The sequence below is a fragment of the Pongo abelii genome, chromosome 6 (genome assembly GCF_028885655.2).
Source record: "Pongo abelii isolate AG06213 chromosome 6, NHGRI_mPonAbe1-v2.0_pri, whole genome shotgun sequence".
Lineage (NCBI taxonomy): Eukaryota > Metazoa > Chordata > Mammalia > Primates > Hominidae > Pongo > Pongo abelii.
Genome location: NC_071991.2, coordinates 56070848 through 56090821, shown reverse-complemented (window position 1 = coordinate 56090821; position 19974 = coordinate 56070848). Strand labels below are relative to the sequence as shown.

The window sequence follows — 19974 nt, the reverse complement described above, 5'->3', positions numbered from 1 at the left end:
AAACAAAACAAAACAAAACAAAACAAACAAAATCTGTTAAATAAATGGTATACCCTTTACATAGCCTTCACAAATGTTAACAGTTTACACAACCATTGTACAATGATCAAAACCAGAAAATTAACATTGATAAAATATTATTTCTATCAATTTCTATAGTTAGCATTTCTTCTTGGAGCTCAGATTTTCTTCCTGGAATAATTCTGGAATAATTTATTTTTCCTAAATATATTCTTTAGAAGCTCCTTTAGTGAAAATCTGTTGATTCTAAATGCACTTGAAATAATTTTTTTGTTAAATCTGAAAATACTTTTATTCTACCATTTTACTTGAAATGTAGTTCTAGATTGTTATCTCATTTTAGCACTTTGAAGATATTATGCCTTCCATTGCTGTCATTGACAAGTCTCTGTTAGTCTGATTGTCCTCCTTTTGTAGATGGCCTGCCTTTTCCTTCTGGACTTTTAAAACATTCTCTTTGCTTTTTGCTATTATTCAATTTCATTAAAACCAGCTGAAATACGAATTTATTTTCTCTCTCCCACTGCTTATTGTATATGTGCTTCAGTACATGTGTCTGTGCATTCATAACCTTTATCAGATATGGCAAATTTTCAGCCACTGTTTCTTAAAAATGGCTTTTTTTCATTCTTTCTGTTCTTACCTTCTCTGACTCTGCTTAGACATATATTATTCTCTTCTTAATGTCTCTTAATCTTCCCTTCAAACTTTTTATCTTTTCTTCCTGTGTTCCATTTTGGTAATTTCTTCAGATCTATCTTCTGGTTCATTAAATTTATCTTCAGCAGTGTCTAATCTACTCTTTAACCCATGCACTGAGTTTTAAATTCAACAACTGTATCATTCATTTTTAACGATTACAATTTGTTCTCTTTCAAATTTGCCTAGCCATATTTATTAGTTTCTCATTTATTGCTTGTTTTGTAACTCCATTTTTATGCCTTCAAATATTTCATAGATAGTTGTTTTATCTCTCTTATGTCCTATATCTGAAAGTGCCTTGGCTATCTTTCTCTATTTGCTTCTGTTTATTCACAGCCTGTAGCCTGTTTACTTTTGTGTTAGGTGACTTTTGATTACAAGATTACATTTTTGTTGAAAATGGCTTTACATTTTTGAAAAATCTGAGAGACTAAACACCTCTATTTTCTTTTCATTTATTTATTTATTTATTTATTTATTTATTTTGAGAGGGAGTCTCACTCTGTCACCCAAACTGGAGTGCAGTGGTGCAATCTCGGCTCACTGCAACCTCTGCTTCCTAGGTTCAAGCAATTCTTCTGCCTCAGCCTCCCAAGTAGCTGGGATTACAGGCGCCTGCCACCACACCTGGCTAATTTTTGTACTTTTTTAGTAGAGACAGGGTTTCACCATGTTGGCCAGGCTGGTCTTGAACTCCTGACCTCAGGTCATGTGCCCACCTCAGCGTCCCAAAGCGCTGAGATTAGAGGCATGAGCCACCATGCCCGGCCCCACCACTAAGTTAAGTGTATTTGCTTCTACTAGTTGCCAGAGTTCCTAGCAATGTGGGACCAGTTAGGGCCCTCCACATGTCCCAGCCCTGGTGCTGGGCTCTCAGGTCAGCAGTGTCACTTTACTTGGGCCCACAGCCCAGCTTCCAGTTGCAGCACTGAGGACACTGGTTCTCAGGGCCACCCTGCCTTATTGCTCTTGCTCCACAGAATTCCCTTCTCTGCCTTTTGTTTTTCTGGTGTTGTTTTTGTTTTCAGATCCACTTTTATTTTATTAAAGGCATTACAATTAAAGGCAACAACAATTATTGTTGTCATTTATCCTGAATTCAGTTGTATTTTAGTTGTATTTTCCTTCATAGGGTCTACTTTACCAGTCTGCTGGATGTAGGAATTGAATCTACTCATTATCAAATATACTAGTATCTATCCCCTTTACTAGGAAGACAATTAACTTAAAAAAAGTAAATTAATAAATTAGTAAATTTTGTGTTTCAGAGCAGTTTTAGGTTCATAGCAAAATTGAGTGTAGAGTTCCCCATCCACCCCTTATGCCCTCTCCCATACAACCTCCTCCACTATCAATATCCCTCACCACAGCAATGTATTTGTTACATTAACAAAGCTACACTGAAACATCATCAAATCACCTAAAGTCCACAGTTCACATTAGAACTCACTTCTGGTGTTATACGGTCCATGGGTTTTGACAAATGCATAACGTCTTGTATCCACCATTGAAGTATCACACAGAATAGTTTCATTGCCCTAAAAATCCTCTGTGCTCTGCCTATTGATCCCTCCCTCCCCCAACTCCTGGCAACCACTGATCTTTTCACTGTCTCCATAGTTTTGCCTTTTAGAGAATGTCATACAGTTGGGATCATACAGTACGTAGCCTTTTCAGATGGGCTTCTTTCACTCAGAAATATGCATTTAAGTTTTCTACATGTCTTTTCATGGCTTGATAGCTCGTTTGTTTTTAGCACTGAATAAAATTTCATTGTCTGGACTAGTTTATTCATTTACCTACTGAAGAATATCTTGGTTGTTTCCAAGTTTTGGCAATTATGAATAAAGCTGTTATAAATAGCCCTGTGCAGATTTTTGTGTGGACACAAGCTTACAGTTCATTTGGGTAAATACCAAAGAGCATGACTGCTGAATGGTATGGTAAGAGTATATTAAATTTTTTAAGAAATTTTCAAACTGTCTTCCAAGGTGGCTGTATCATTTTGCATTCCCACCAGAATGAGAGTTCCTATTGCTTCACATCCTTGTAAGCATTTAGTGTTGTCAGTATTTTGGATTTTGGCTATTCCAATAGGTCTGGAAGTGGTATCTCATGGCTTTAATTTGTAATACCCTAATGACATATGATGTTGAACATCTTTTCCTTTTCTTTCTTTTTTTTTTTTTTTGAGACAGGGTCTCACTCTGTTGCCTAGGCTACAGTGCAGTGGCATAGTCATGACTTGCTGCAACCTTGAACTCTTGGGGTCGAGTGATCCTCCCACCTCAACCTCTCAGGTAGCCATGACTACAGGTGCACACCACCACATCCAGCTAATTAATTAATTAATTAATTATTTTTATTTTGTAGAGAAAGGGTCTCTATGTTGTCCAGGCTGGTCTCAAACTCCTGGGTGATCCTCTCGCCTTGGCCTCCTGGAGTGCTGGGATTATAGACATGAGCCACTGGCACCCAGCCAACATCTTTTCATATGTTTACTTACCATCTGTATATTTTCACTGGTAAGGTGCCCAGGTCTTTTTCCCATTTCTAAATTGGATTGTTCATTTTCTTATTGTTGAGCTATAAGGGTTTTTAAAAATATATTTTGGTTAACAGTCCATTATCGGATGTGTCTCTTGCAAATATTTTCTCCCAGTCTGTGGCTTATCTTCTCATTTACTTGACATTGCTTTTTGTAAAGCAGAAGTTATTAATTTTAATGATGTCCAGCTTCTCAATTATTTCCTTCATGGATTGTTCCTTTAGCATTGTATCTGAAACATCAACACCATTCCCAAGGTCATTTAGATTTTCTCCTAAGTTAATATCTACAAGTGTTATAGTTTTATGTTTTACCTTTAGGTCTATAATCCATTCAGAGAACATTTTTGTGAGGGGTGTAAGATCTGTGTCTATTTCATTATTTTGTTTTGTATGTGGATATATCCATTTGTTCCTGCACCATTTGTTGTAAAGACTATCTTTGCTACATTGTATAACCTTTGCTCCTTTATCAAAGATCAGTTGACTATATTTATGTAGGTATATTTCTGGGCTCTCTATTCTAGTCCATCAATCTATTTGCCTATTCTTTTGCCAATGCCATACTTAATTATTACAATAAATAATATCTTAATTATTGTAGCTTTATGGTAAGCCTTGAAGTTGGGTAACGTCAATCTTCCAACTTTATTCCTCTTGTTCAATGTTGTGTTGGTTATTCTGTGTCTTTTGCCTCTCCATATAAACTTTAGAACAATTTATCCTTACCTACAAAATGTTACTGAGGTTTTGACTGGGATTGTATTGAATCTATGGATCAAGTTGGGAAGAACTGACATCTTGACAATATTGAGTCTTCCTATCCATGTACACAAAATATTTCTCCAACTATTAGTTATTCTTGATGTCTTTTATCAGAGTTTTATAGTTTTCCTAATATAGATCTTATACATATTTTGTTGCATTTATATCTAAGTATTTCATTTTTGAAGGGTGCTAATGTAAACAGTCCTGTGTTTTAATTTCAAATTTCACTTGTTTATTGGGAGTACATAGGAAAGTGATTAACTTTTCTATATTAACCTTATATCCTGCAACCTTGTTATGATTAATCACTTATTAATTCCAAGAGGATTTTTGTTGATTCTTTTGGATTTGCTACATAATCATGTCATCTTCATATCATCATTATCCAGTGCTCTTCTTCTCTTTATATAGATGTGAGTTTCTGACCTATATCACTTATCTTCTCTTTGAAAACTTACGTTAACATTTCTTACAAAGCAGGTCTACTAGCAACAAATTCCCTCAATTTTTGTCTGAGAAAGTCTACTTCTCTTTCACTTTTCAGGAACACTTTTGCAGGGTGCAGAATTCTGAGTTGGTGTGTTTTATTCTCTCAACACTTTAAATATTTCACTCCATTCTCTTCTTGTTGGCATGATTTCTGAGGAGAACCTAGATGTAATTCTTACCTTGATTCTCTATAGGTAAGGTTTTTCTCCCCTTTGGCTTCTTTTGAGACTTTTTTTATCTTTGATTTTTTTGAAGCTTCCATATGACTTGCCTCCTTTTCTTTTTTTTTTAATTTTATCGTTATTATACTTTAAGTTTTAGGTACATGTGCACAACGTGCAGGTTTGTTACATATGTATACATGTGCCATGTTGGTGTGCTGCACTCATTAACTTGTCATTTAGCATTAGGTATATCTCCTAATGCTATCCCTCCCCCATCCCCCCACCCCACAACAGTCCCCGATGTGTGATGTTCCCCCTCCTGTGTCCATGTGTTCTCATTGTTCAATTCCCACCTACGAGTGAGAACATGCGGTGTTTGGTTTTTTGTCCTTGCAATAGTTTGCTGAGAATGATGGTTTCCAGTTTCATCCATGTCCCTACAAAGGACATGAACTCATCACTTTTTTATGGCTGCATAGTATTCCATGGTGTATATGTGCCACATTTCCTTAATCGAGTCTATCGTTGTTGGACATTTAGGTTGGTTCCAAGTCTTTGCTATTGTGAATAGTGCTGCTATAAACATACATGTGCATGTGTCTTTATAGCGGCATGATTTATAATCCTTTGGGTATATACACAGTAATGGGATGGCTGGGTCAAATGGTATTTCTAGTTCTAGATCCCTGAGGAATCGCCACACTGACTTCCACAATGGCTGAACCAGTTTACAGTCCCACCAACAGTGTAAAAGTGTTCCTATTTCTCCACATCCTCTCCAGCACCTGTTGTTTCCTGACTTTTTAATGATCACCATTCTAACTGGTGTGAGATGGTATCTCATTGTGGTTTTGATTTGCATTTCTCTGATGGCCAGTGATGATGAACATTTTTTCATGTGATTTTTGGCTGCATAAATGTCTTCTTTTGAGAAGTGTCTGTTCATATCCTTTGCCCACTTTTTGATGGGGCTGTTTTTTTCTTGTAAATTTGTTTGAGTTCATTGTAGATTCTGGATATTAGCCCTTTGTCAGATGAGTAGGTTGCAAAAATTTTCTCCCATTCTGTAGGTTGCCTGTTCACTCTGATGGTAGTTTCTTTTGCTGTGCAGAAGCTCTTTAGCTTAATTAGATCCCATTTGTCAATTCTGGCTTTTGTTGCCATTGCTTTTGGTGTTTTAGACATGAAGTCCTTGCCCATGCCTATGTCCTGAATGGTATTGCCTAGGTTTTCTTCTAGGGTTTTTATGGTTTTAGGTCTAATGTTTAAGTCTTTAATCCATCTTGAATTAATTTTTGTATAAGGTGTAAGGAAGGGATCCAGTTTCAGCTTCCTACATATGGCTAGCCAGTTTTCCCAGCACCATTTATTAAATAGGGAATCCTTTCCCCATTGTTTGCTTTTGTCAAGTTTGTCAAAGATGAGATAGTTGTAGATATGCAGCATTATTTCTGAGGGCTCTGTTCTGTTCCATTGGTCTACATCTCTGTTTTGGTACCAGTACCATGCTGTTTTGGTTACTGTAGCCTTGTAGTATAGTTTGAAGTCAGGTAGCGTGATGCCTCCAGCTTTGTTGTTTTGGCTTAGGATTGACTTGGTGATGCGGGCTCTTTTTTGGTTCCATATGAACTTTAAAGTAATTTTTTCCAATTCTGTGAAGAAAGTCATTGGTAGCTTGATGGGGATGGCATTGAATCTATAAATTACCTTAGGTAGTATGGCCATTTTCACGATATTGATTCTTCCTACCCATGAGCATGGAATGTTCTTCCATTTGTTTGTATCCTCTTTTATTTCCTTGAGCAGTGGTTTGTAGTTCTCCTTGAAGAGGTCCTTCACATCCCTTGTAAGTTGGATTCCTAGGTATCTTATTCCCTTTGAAGCAATTGTGAATGGGAGTTCAGCCATTATTTGGCTCTCTGTTTGTCTGTTATTGGTGTATAAGAACGCTTGTGATTTTTGTACATTGATTTTGTATCCTGAGACTTTGCTGAAGTTGCTTATCAGCTTGAGGAGATTTTGGGCTGAGATGATGGCGTTTTCTAGATACACAATCATGTCATCTGCAAACAGGGACAATTTGACTTCCTCTTTTCCTAATTGAATACCCTTTATTTCCCTCTCCTGCCTGATTGCCCTGGCCAGAACTTCCAACACTATGTTGAACAGGAGTTGTGAGAGAGGGCATCCCTGTCTTGTGCCAGTTTTCAAAGGGAATGCTTCCAGTTTTTGCCCATTCAGTATGATATTGGCTGTGGGTTTGTCATAGATAGCTCTTATTATCTTGAGATACATCCCATCAATACCTAATTGATTGAGAGTTTTTAGCATGAAGGGTTGTTGAATTTTGTCAAAGGCCTTTTCTGCATCTATTGAGATAATCATGTGGTTTTTGTCTTTAGTTCTGTTTATATGTTGGATTACATTTATTGATTTGCGTATGTTGAACCAGCCTTGCATCCCAGGGATGAAGCCCAGTTGATCATGGTGGATAAGCTTTTTGATGTGCTGCTGGATTCGGTTTGCCAGTATTTTATTGAGGATTTTTGCATCAATGTTCATCAAGGATATTGGTCTAAAATTCTCTTTTTTGGTTGTGTCTTTGCCCAGCTTTGGTATCAGGATGATGCTGGCCTCATAAAACGAGTTAGGGAGGATTCCCTCTTTTTCTATTGATTGGAATAGTTTCAGAAGGAATGGTACCAGCTCCTCTTTGTACCTCTGGTAGAATTCGGCTGTGAATCCATCTGGTCCTGGACTCTTTTTGGTTGGTAAGCTATTGATTATTGCCTCAATTTCAGAGCCTGTTATTGGTCTATTCAGAGATTCAACTTCTTCCTGGTTTAGTCTTGGGAAGATGTATGTGTTGAAGAATTTATCCATTTCTTCTAGATTTTCTAGTTTATTTGCATAGAGGTGTTTATAGTATTCTCTGATGGTAGTTTGTATTTCTGTGGCATCGGTGGTGATATCCCCATCATCATTTTTTATTGTGTCTATTTGATTCTTCCCTCTTTTCTTCTTTATTAGTCTTGCTAGCGGTCTATCAATTTTGTTGATCTTTTCAAAAAACCAGCTCCTGGATTCATTAAGAAACTCACTCAAAACCACTCAACTACATGGAAACTGAACAACCTGCTCCTGAATGACTACTGGGTAAATAATGAAATGAAGGCAGAAATAAAGATGTTCTTTGAAACCAACGAGAACAAAGACACAACATACCAGAATCTCTGGGACACATTCAAAGCAGTGTGTAGAGGGAAATTTATAGCACTAAATGCCCACAAGAGAAAGCAGGAAAGATCTAAAATTGACACCCTAACATCACAATTAAAAGAACTAGAAAAGCAAGAGCAAACCCATTCAAAAGCTAGCAGAAGGCAAGAAATAACTAAGATCAGAGCAAAACTGAAGGAAATAGAGACACACAAAACCCTTCAAAAAATTAATGAATCCAGGAGCCTCCTTTTCTTGATTATTTTGTTTTGGCATTTATCTGGCTCCATGTTTTCTGAGCTTCTGGAATCTGTGGTTTGATGTTTTACATTAATCTGGGAAAGTTTGCAATCATTATTGCTTTAAATATTGCTTCCATTTCCTTCTCTTTCTTCTTGTTCCGGTATTCCGTTTATGTGTATGTTACATCTTTTGTAGTTGTCCCACTGTTAAGGCTATTCAAAAAAAAATTTTTAAGTCTTTGTTCTCTTTACTTTTCAGTTTTGGAAGCTTCTATTTATTACATCCTCATGCTACTCTTAGCTCAGCTGTGTCCAGTCTACTAGTGAGCCCACCAAAGACATTCTTTACCTCTGTTACAGTGTTTTTGATCTCTAACAGTTCCTTTTGATTCTTATAATTTCCATATCTCTATTTTCAATATCCATCTGTTCTTGCAGATTGTCTATTTTTTCCATTAAAATCCTTAGCATATTAATCATAGATTTCTTGGCAAGTATTATCATGATTCCTAAGCCAGGCAAAGATATCATAAGAAAAAAGAAAACTGCAAGGCAGTAACTCTGACATTCATGCAAAAATTATCGATAAAATATTAGCAAACCAAATTCAACAATACATCAAAAAGATTCTACAGCATGATCAAGTGGAATTTACCCTTAGCATGCAAGACTGGTTTAACATAGGTAAGTCAATCAAAGTGACACATCACAGACTGAAAGACAAAACCACACGATCATCTCAATTGACGCAAAAAGTATTCAACAAAATCCAACATCCTTTCTTGATAAAAACTCTCAACAGTTTGGGTATACAAGAAAAGTCCCTCAACATAATAAAGGTCATTTACAAATGACCTTTGGTTGAGTCCTCCCCCCTCCCATGGTGTTTTAAACTCTCAGACTTGTCCCTATGGAGCCTCTAGTAATTTACCAATTACTGTTCAGGTTTTCCTTCCTCAGCATTTGTTTCCATGGAGGGTTCTACTTAGGGGTTTGTTCCTGTTAAGTTGTGACTCCCTATATTCATCTCTGCCCTGTGACCTCAGTTTCGACAAATCTAAAAAGAATTCTTGATTGTATTTCAGTTTGTTTGGGTTTTTACTCTTGTTACAATGGAGTGGAGACTTCTAAGCTCCTTACACACTGGAATGGAAACTGGAAGCCTGTCCGTTCTTTTTTATTTTTGTGTTTTCCAGGGTTTCTTGTATAACTTTTGAATGTAGCAAGATCTTAAAGACTTTTACAAAATTTGTTGAACATTTTTGGTAATAGCTTATATATAAATAAATAAGCACCTTCTAACCTTCAGGCACTCTTCTAAGTGTGTTTACACATATAATCTCATTTAAACCTCACAGAAACTCACGCATAAATACTGTTTTTATTCCTGTTTTATAGACAAGGAAGCCGAAGCGCAGAGAGTTTAAAGTTTCCTCTCCCAAAGGAGCATAGCCAGTGATGGGTGTAACCAGAACTCAAACTCAAGATATGCAACTTAAGAATATGTTCATAACCACCATACTCTATTAACCAGCTAACTCCTAAAAGTCCTGATCATGTTTTGACCTCATTCAGTCATAAATAGTTCAAATAGTCCAACAGATTTTTTCTCATTCTAGTTATTTTGGAAACTGCCAATATGATATTTCAATTTACCACCCAAACATCTGAAATTACTGAAAGGAAAATGACTTTTGAGTATGCATCTCCTGTATATCATTGTAAGAAAAGGATTATGTTTTCATGTAGCTTACACAGAAACTAATGTAGTTTACAGAGAAGCTAATTTTTATACAGAAACTACATGAACACATAACTCCAGAAACCCAGGAAGGTCTTCCTTCAACCATCAGAGATGCTCCACATTGGCTAAAATGAACCCAGTACTGGAAAAAGACCTCTAGTTCCTATGGATAGAAACAGGCATGCTATTTTCTATGACAAATTAGTACCGAGTCTTACATAAATACGACTTTAATGGTACTAATGTTTTAAGCCAACCTAGGTTGTTCTGATTCCTGTTCTGAACATTGAGGTTCAATATCATTAACAGACAAGCCAAAGATAATCACTATCCTGAGGGCTTTGCCATCTGCGTGACTGAACATGCTGTTTTAGCAGCAGCCACTTTTTGGTCTGCATTAGATTGATGGCATATTTTGTTCTGTTTCTTTATGGAAATATGGTTTATCTATACCACTAAACTCTTTTCTTTTTCTGGCAACCGATTCAGGGTTGAAAAGTTTATGCCAGACACGGTGGCTCACACCTGTAATCCCAGCACTTTGGGAGGCCAAGGCGGGTGGATCACCTGAGGTCAGGAGTTTGAAACCAGCCTGGGCAACATGGTGAAACCCCGTCTCTACTAAAAATACGAAAAAAAAAAATTAGCCAGGCATGGTGGCATGCGCCTGTAATCTCAGCTAGTCAGGAGGCTGAGGCAGGAGAATCACTTGAACCCGGGATGTGGAGGTTGCAGTGAGCCGAGATCGTGCCACTGCATTCCAGCCTGAGCAACACAGTGAAACTCTGTCTCAAAAAAGAAAAGAAAAGTTTAGAAAATATTGGATTCTGATTTTATTGGAATTCATAGTGGTAGGTTTAGGATACATGGGCAAGAGGGACAGAGATGTTTAAATATCAAAATGCAGGATCAGCTCTAATCAATATATTCTCTTTATCAGTCAAAACATAAGGAGAGTTTATGTCATCAGGTAAGCTGTTTGTCCCACCCTACCCTCACATGGCTGAGAAAAGAATCATATTCTAGTTAAATTTGTACAGTGAGGCCAGGCGCAGTGGTTCACGCCTACAATCCCAGCACTTTGGGAGGCCAAGGTGGGCGGATCACCTGAGGTCAGAAGTTTGAGACCAGTCTGACCAACATGGAGAAACCTCATCTCTACTAAAAATACAAAATTAGCTGGGCATGGTGGCGCATGCCTATAATCCCAGGTACTCGGGAGGCTGAGGCAGGAGAATTACTTGAACCTAAGAGGTGGAGGTTGCAGTGAGCCAGTCGCACCATTGCACTCCAGCTGGGTGACAAGAGCAAAACTCTATCTCAAAAAAAAAAAAAAAAAAAAAAAGAAAGTGTGTACAGTGAGAAAATATATCTCCCAAGGGCGCAAATAACACATATTGAACTTCCTTATCTGCTCTCCTCTCAAAAAAACTCACTCTTTCCATTCCTTAACATCACATTACAGAACATCATCTTTAAGACATGAATGCTAACCTCCTTTTGGTTTAATAAATTTGTAGATAATAAGCACCTAATGGATTATGGACAGGTTTATAGATATATTTTTGATATAGCACTAATCATTCATTCATTCATTCCTGACATCTGCTCCAGGCTGGTGGTGGTATGGGTGTGAGACTGACAGTCTGCACATTACAATGTGCCATGTACAACTATGGGGGTAAAAACAACGCATTCTGAGAACTCAGAAAAGAGGACAAACAGCAGTGCCTTCTGGAGGTCCTCTGAGAAGTCTTGAAGCAGCAAGCACTAAGGGCCACTACATGTCCCCAAGAAAACCAAACTCAAGGATGGTTGAAATGCTGGCCTGACCTAGTTAGACCCTTTCTTTCCTAGAAAGTAAGTATTTCATCAAGTTTTGCAGGTTTATAATGGGTTTGTAGACTTGGCATATAATTGGTCTTAAACTATTTTCAACAATGGTTACGTGTCCAACACTGTACTAGGAGCAGGAATGGGAAATGGGCCTCCTAGGTCTGGCATATTCTAAACCACAGTCTAGTTAGGGTGCATTGGCCAGGGACTGGCTGGATGGTATTGCAGATTGTGCACTGAACAATACTAAGAGACACCATTCCTAATATAGACATTGTAGAAATGAATATTCATCATGCCAGCAAATGGCAGTAAAGAGTCTGGTTTTAACTAAGGCAGTATATCAGGACAATTTCTGAAAGATCGAAATAAAGTATCTCGAGGAGAGGATGCCTTTATTCTAATTCATACAAAAATCCTATGGGCTGCTGACTGCCCTGTTTTTTGTTCATTCAAAACAGGATATAGGGAGGAAGTGGATCACTCAGTGGTGGTCTCCCCAGTCATCGGTACAGGCATCCTTCAGAGTTGTCCCAGAGACAATCCCTCGGGCAAAGGCTAACAGCACTGGAGGACCAGAGGAGGAGCTGAGAGTGTAGTACCAGGAAAGAAACAATACACAGGATGACTTTCCCCATGTCATTTGCTCTTGGTGTCCTCTCTACCAGTGGGAATTCCAGGGCCCATGCCTTCTTTGCCTGAACCTCCTGGGCTCCTTTGCTGTGACCTCACTCTCCACCGGCACCTCCAGCAGCAAAGGCAGAGCATTTCAACCAGACAGCATAATGGCTTGACTTGACCTACTTCCAAACAGGGACCCTTTCTTATTCATCATTTCAACCTCACACCCTAAGGAGAGACTCAAAACACTGTGGTTGGGTAAAGTGAATGAATACAATCATTAGGCAAAATGCATTTTTAGAATAACCAGTTGATTTCATTTATCCCTGACGTCATTGGGATTCATGTAACAAAGCAATACATAAGAGAAATCTGGCTCTTACACACGGCCAGTCATCTTTTTGGCTCTGCAACTCTTCCTTTCTCAAGAAAGGATGAGAAGTGGTGTGTGCCAAAGGGAATTTCATTTTAAGGAATGATCAGGGGAAAGTGGTTAAATTATTTTATTTTATTTTTATTTTTTTTGAGACAGAGTTTTTGCTCTGTTGCCCAGGCTGGAGTGCAATGGTGCGATCTCAGCTCACTGCAACCTCTGCCTCCCGGGTTCAAGTGATTCTCATGCCTCAACCTCCCAAGTAGCTGGGATTACAGGCGCCCGCCACCATGCCCAGCTAGTTTTTGTATTTTTTAGTAGAGAGGAGGTTTCACCATGTTGGCCAGGCTGGTCTCAAAATCTTGACCTCAGGTGATCCACCCGCCTCAGGTTCCCAAAGCACTGGGATTACAAGTATGAGCCACCATGACGGCGAAAGTGGTTAAATTAAAAGGAACAATATAAAACTGAATTGGAAATCGAACAAAGAAGGGGCTGTTATTTATGTTAATGACACATCATAAAAGTTAAAAAAAAAAAAGAAAAAGGCAGGACTCAAATTACAAATCACCTCTGCTCTGGGTAATCTGAAAGTTCCTAAAATAGTAACTGAAGTAGCTCTCTTACCTTATAATTATTCATAATTTCAGTTAACCATGGCTTAACTGACTGTACTGTATCTTCTCGCAAGTACTTTTCAACTGTAGTTCCATCATTAAAAGTCCGATTTCCCACGTGGATGGCTTGTCTCACCTCTGGGAGTGACAAAAATTTCGCATAGTAAAGCTGATCCTCAGGTTCCTGGCAGAAGGGGGCATCGGAAAGACATAGGGAACATGATTGGTGGCAGGAAGAGTATGTTGGGAAAAGCTGTGAATTTCTCATAACATACAACATGGAGAAACGTGACAGGACTATTAACTTGTCACCATTCTTGAAATTTTAACTCGGAGGTTTTGAGATAATTTAGGTGGAATCTTTTTACTAATGAGAAATCTGAATGACGTGATACTCTTAAAATACCCAATTTGCAAATACAGGATTTTCCTTTGCAGAGACTAATCTTTTGCAATCTGTGACTCCCATTAGCAACCCCACTAGAGGCAAAGAGAGAGAAAACAAAAGAGGTGAGATTATCAAAATCAATTCACTCCTTGTTGGTGGCTCTTTGGAAAGAAGGTCAAATGGATCACAAGGGCCAGGGTGGTGGTGTGCTGGATTTAAAGCTAAGAATTTCTTTTCTGTGTTCTGCTGTTTATTAAAACCACACACACACAAAATTGGATTGACTATAATAAAGGGGAAAATATGCCAAATGTGAAAAGAGATGATACTTTATGAAGGACACAAGACAGAGGAAAAGTTGTCGATGAAGCTTATTAAAAAAAAAACAAAAACTGGAATAAAGTCTCTGTAATAATCATTATACTGAAAGAAAGGAGTAAATGCTTTAAAAAAAAACAGTTACACAAAGATTTAAAAAACTGTTAAAGTTTGAGTTTGACAACTTTGTGCTTCATCAACAATTTTTGCTAACTGTGAATATATTGTTGTAAAGAAAAAAAGATATCATCACAAATTTTGTTTCTGTCTTGTCTACCATATGTTTTTCTCTTAGTAGAATCTAAATTCAAAACTGCAGCATTGGCGAATTCCACTGAAACTAACGTTATACTTTATTTACAAACTAGCTCATAAATCAGGCAATTTTAAAAACAGAATGCATTGTCATAACCATTAGACAAAGATTATACAAATTCAAACACCTACTTTGGCTCCTTCTGTTTGACTAATTCTACACAAAAGATACCAACTTTGGCCTACTTTTATGAAACAAACTACTTGAATACTTTGAGAAACATTCCAGAAGGCTTGAAGTAAGGGCCATACTAAATGCATTAAACATCTTAAGTTAAAAGTAAGACAAAGCAAATATTTTCATTAAGGCTTTGGCAGTTTTGATTATCCAAGCATCTTAAGCACAGAACAAAGAATGTGGGCATTTTCAAGAGACTCATAAACAGACTTGAAGCTCTGGGACCTGAGATCCAAAACTCCAATCCAAGCCTGTGTCCTTCACAAAAGAGCCTCTATAACAAGTTCTACTTGGGGGAAATCATGTTAATCAGAAGTTGTTTTGAGTTATCTGAAATATCACACATTCTCAGTGGTCAGATTATAACGTATACAACACTGATGAGGAAAAGATCCTATGGGTTAGTAGACCACATCACGCGGTACAGTTTGGACATGTTGGTCTAGTATAAAGTCATCTATAATATTTCCCAAATCAAAGGAAGTTTGGTTTTGCCAAAAGTTTTAAGCAAACATTATTATGGTTTTTAAAATGTTGTCATTACCGTGCACCGCAAAAAATTACAGTAATTACTACATCCTGTAACATTCTGGAAGTAAGAAGGATCACTTGTTAAGTCGCCATCTAGTAGTTTATCCAGTATCTAGGTTGGGAGAGAGGGAGAAAGAGAGAAAGAGAACATCAGTGTGGATAAAAATGTACAGACATTTGTCATTTCATTTATTCAACAACTTTTTCATTCCTTTATTGTTTCATCCAGCGCCCACTTATTGTGCATATTCTCTGTGCTAGACACTGTCATGGCACTGGAGAAATGGCCATCAACAAAACAGACCAATGGCCCTCCCCCATGGAGCTTTTATTCTAGGGGGGGACAACAAGCATTTCTAAGTAAATTACATCATATGGTAGACAGTGATAAACTCTTGAGTATGTTAGGGAATGACAAGGAGAAAACTAAAGAGGAGTAGGAAGTATCATGTGTGTGCATGTGTGTATGGGACACTGTAGAGAGGAGGTCACAGAGGACCTCACTTAGAAGGTGGCATTTGAGTAAAGACATGTTGGATGAGAGGAATAGAGCCATGCAGACATCTAGGGGAAGGAAGGTTCCAGGCAGAGGACACAGTGAGCTCAAAGGCCTTGCCTGTGGGAGTTAAGCCTTGTGGGAAGGGTGCCTTAACACGGATCATGAACTGCTCACCAGATGACATGGAGAGAAGACGCAGGATATGGTGCAGATGCAGGTTCCTGGAGCTGGTGGAAGTTATCTTTGGGCTGACATTAAAAAACCCAGTCACCAGCTGAGGGGGAGAGCAGTCAGCATGGTTGCGTGCTTTCCTCCAGCCATTGTCAGCTGCGTGGAGACAAGCACAGCCTGACAGAGAGGCAGATTGAGCCAGGGCTGTGGTTCAGCCAAAGGAGTCGGAAGAAGTGCAAAAGAGGTTTGGGCTTGGAAATGTATGGAATGACTGACCCTGGGTTGAAGACAGGTCATTAGAGAAATGGAGACTTGGGGGGGTTAGAGATAGTGGAGAGGCAGGAGATCAACTGATTGAAAGGTAGTGAGGTTGCAGGGCTGTAAGATTGGTACATTAGCAGAAGAGATTCAGGACAGGAGGTGGTAGTTGGAGAAAGATGTTTGAATGTGTGATTGTGGATCAGCTGCCAGCTTTTTAGGGTATGAGAATCAGCAGCTAAGATGAGGAGAGAACAAGATCATTGAAAAAGAGGAGGCTGAGGCACCAAGGACCAGGTCCCAAAAGGATCGTCAATGTGGATCCTGCAGTTACCAGGAATTATGACAAGAATAATGCTTGAGAGAGTGAAAGGGAGGAAGGAACTCAGCTATTCAAATGAGAGGGAGTAACCAGGGGTTGGTAGACAGACACAGTTGGAAGTGGTCAGAGGCCCTGTCTGAGGACAGGAGAGTCAAAGCTCAATGCTTTAGGAGGAGGCAGGGAACATGATTTGAAAGTCACATGATGAGCAAGAAAGACACCTACTCCACCTACGAACCAAGTGATACAGAGAAGCTAAGAGAGAGAACAGCCCCCACTCAAGAGGACCACAGGGACTGCAGCATCAGGGGAGAGCCAGGTTTCTGGCAAAGCAAGAAGATGAAGAGAAGAAAATAGTCACAGAAGAGGTTAAAGACATGGAGGGGGGTTGTTGATGATGATATTAAATTGTAAGGAGTTCTTACGAAAGAATTCTAAGAAATGAAGTCAGCACATGTTAAAAACAATCTATCAAGTACAAATTTAGGTCTCTTATCAGATAAGGTATTATTATTCTAATTTTATGGGTGAGAAAACTGAGACACATGAGTTTAAGCAACTTGCCGAGGACACCTCACTAATAATGTCAGAGGTGAGATGATTAGGCCACGACTCCTGAGCCTGCACACTCAACCATGCACACACTGGCTCCCAGCAGTCAGCCTGCAATGCTTCCTACTTGCCAGTTCCTTCTGGCCATGTTTCAATGTTTGAGAAATAGTCTAATTATTGTATTCATATTCTTTTTTTTTTTTTTGAGATGGAGTCTCGCACTGTCGCCCAGGCTGGAGTGCAGTGGCAAGATCTCAGCTCACTGCAACTTCTGCCTCCCGGATTCAAGCAATTCTCCTGCCTCAGCCTCCCGAGTACCTGAGATTAAAGGCGCCTGCCATCACGCCCGGCTAATTTTTTTTTTTTTTTTTGTATTTTTAATAGAGACGGGGTTTCACCATGTTGGTCAGACTGGTCTCGAACTCCTGACCTTGTGATTCGCCCGCCTCGGCCTCCCAAAGTGCTGGGATTACAGGTGTAAGCCACCGCCCCCCGGCCTGTATTCATATTCTTTTTCACACATGAAAGAACTTATTCAAGTTCCTATTGCCATGGGGATAGAGGTCAAGATTGAAAAGGGTTCTCACCATAGAAGGCGGTATGGGTGGAGGTGGTAGTAAGTATTCTCTACCAATGCTACCATTGCTCAGGGCCCCACATCTGGTTGTGCAGCTCCATGGCAATGCCTGTGGCTAAGGGGTGCAAAGGGATGGGAACCAGCCAAAGTTCTGCTTGCTGAGCTGGAGAGCCTGGCTCAGGGCTGCATCTGGAGAAGTGGCCACCTCTTATCCTCACACAATGGAGGCATCTGCCTGCCCCGTCCTGAACCCACAGGACTGCATCACCACAGAGGAGGTGTCTTTTTCTAATTTGTTCACCCAGAGGGGGCACCATAGGCCAGGGTCATTCTGAATGCACACATCATTTTTGGAACTCATTGTTAGAAATTATCTTCAACACCAATGGGAATATAAAGCCAACCTTGAAGAATAACTTTGCTTTTAGAAAGAGTTAAAAGTCATTTGTTGGCCAGGCACGGTGGCTCACAGCTGTAATCCCAGCACTTTGGAAGGCCGAGGCGGGCGGATCACTTGAGGTCAGGAGTTTGAGACCAGCCCAGCCAACATGGTAAAACCCCATCTCTACTAAAAATAAGAAAAATTAGCCGTTTGTGGTGGTGAGTGTGTGTAATCCCAGCTACTTGGGAGGCTGAGGCAGGAGAATCGCTTGAACCCGGGAGGTGGAAGTTGCAGTGAGCCGAGATCACGCCACTGCACTCCAGCCTGGGCAAGAAAGCGAGACTCCGTCTCAAAAAAAAATAAAAAGTCAGTTGTTGTCAAAAAAATAACATGGGTGGTCAAGACCTGTGAAATTAAGAACTTTGTGATTCAGAAAATCATCATGGAAAGGGAGGTAATACTAGACAGAGGATCAGCCATTTCACATCTTGCAGAATATCTAAGACGCCCCAGGATTTTTATAGAATGCCTGAAAATTACCATAGGAGAAATACTGTGGTGGAAATGGGGGAAGCAATTCCAGTCCTCGCCTGCCACAATCTATTTGTGTATCCTTCGGCAATTCATTGCTATCCTCTGGGGCTCGGCATCCTCTCCACTCACCAGTAAATGTGTGTGTGTGTGTGTGTGCATGTAAATGCATAGGGACAGAACATGACCTATCTCCAGAGTACTCTCCAGCTCTGAGTTACTACTCTTTGGTTAATTAAAGCATTTTAAAGGATCAGAGTGTCAAACAGGCTTTATCATTTTAGGCTTGAGATTCTGACATTTATATTCCCCTGGGTTTCAGGATTTGTTGGAGTCTTCCTTTGCAGTCACTGAAACACATTTCAACCACAAGTTGTTTACTGTCCTAAGTATAATTTTATCTATTTTCCTTGAAAAAGCAAAGGTCTTGTTTTAATTCATCACTCAAGATATGGGACCAATGGTCAAAAAGACATTCCAAGCCTTCAAAGGTTTTACCTGCTTGGGGTTCCGGTTTCTGATGTATCCGGTTTGGGAGAGATTCTAACCTCGTGGGTCATGTTCTCATTATCTCTGAATACACAACATATCTGAACTTTTCTACAGCTTCACTAATCCTGTAGATGTTTAGCCTGCTGCATTATGTACCAGTCATCTTTCTGCTTTTTTTCTAAATATGGGCCTCTCAAATGCTCTTGCTCTTGACATTGCTTTATCCTGTGTGCTTCCTTAAAAACATATCAAATGTTTCATTTGCAAATTGGTCTCATGCTACATAAAATTTGGTATTAATTCTAAATACTGAAGTTTCACTCCTTTGTCCCCTCTGTGACTACCACAGCAGAAAGCCTTGAAAATACTATCATTGCAAGTGAAAGCATGATCCTACATGTCCCCCAGGAGACCCCTCTTCCTTTGTGTTTACAATTGCATAAGAAATTCTGAATCCACACTTTGCAGCCACATTTAGTGTCCTGACACAGAGAAAGGAGAGCCTGGTGGAGCTCTGTAGGATGGCTCAGGACTCTCTTTGCTCCATCCATTTGCACAGCTAGCTGCTATCAGAATTCACGCCAAGGGCGGTCACTGCCTTGGGGGATTTCTGATACTGTCCCAACACCCTACTTGTAAAATGAAAAATAACTTTGTATTATCCTCCACCTTTTCTCCAAGGTTGCATGTCTTCTATTTTGATCTGAACTGGCTGATCTGCAATGCCCTTAAGATTTAATATCAGATTTCTGCTTTAATAACAATAATGACATTAGATATACTGTTACAGAGTATGTGTCTAATAACAAACAAATTAAAGCCCTCGAAATTCAGACCTTGCCTCATTTACTACTGTGTCAGACATGATGGCTCTATAGTAAATGTGGCAAAAAGCCCCTCAGGGAGATTGTTTACACATGGCTCTGTCTGCATTGGCAAAAAAAAAAAAAAAAAAAAAAAAAACCCAACTTCCTGTATCCTAATATTTAGTATATTCTTACATTTTAAATAACTGAGAAAGAAAAGAGTGAAGAACATAATTATTGATTCTCAAGTTTAATTTTAGGGGAGCAATGTAAGGATATGCACAAATACCAATGGCCCTTTGTAAGAGTTT

The 19974-nt window shown here is 39.2% G+C and overlaps 1 protein-coding gene across 3 annotated transcripts in view; it reads right to left on the bottom strand.

Annotated features, from left to right (window-relative positions):
• CPVL (carboxypeptidase vitellogenic like) overlaps window positions 1-19974 on the bottom strand; it is a 156684-nt gene that overhangs the window by 61451 nt on the left and 75259 nt on the right. For all 3 annotated transcript variants that reach the window (XM_054558809.2, NM_001131184.1, XM_054558808.2), the window contains 2 exon segments: window positions 15087-15185; window positions 13354-13527 (listed from right to left, as the gene is read on the bottom strand). In XM_054558809.2, the coding sequence (XP_054414784.1) occupies window positions 13354-13527; window positions 15087-15185 (273 nt within the window).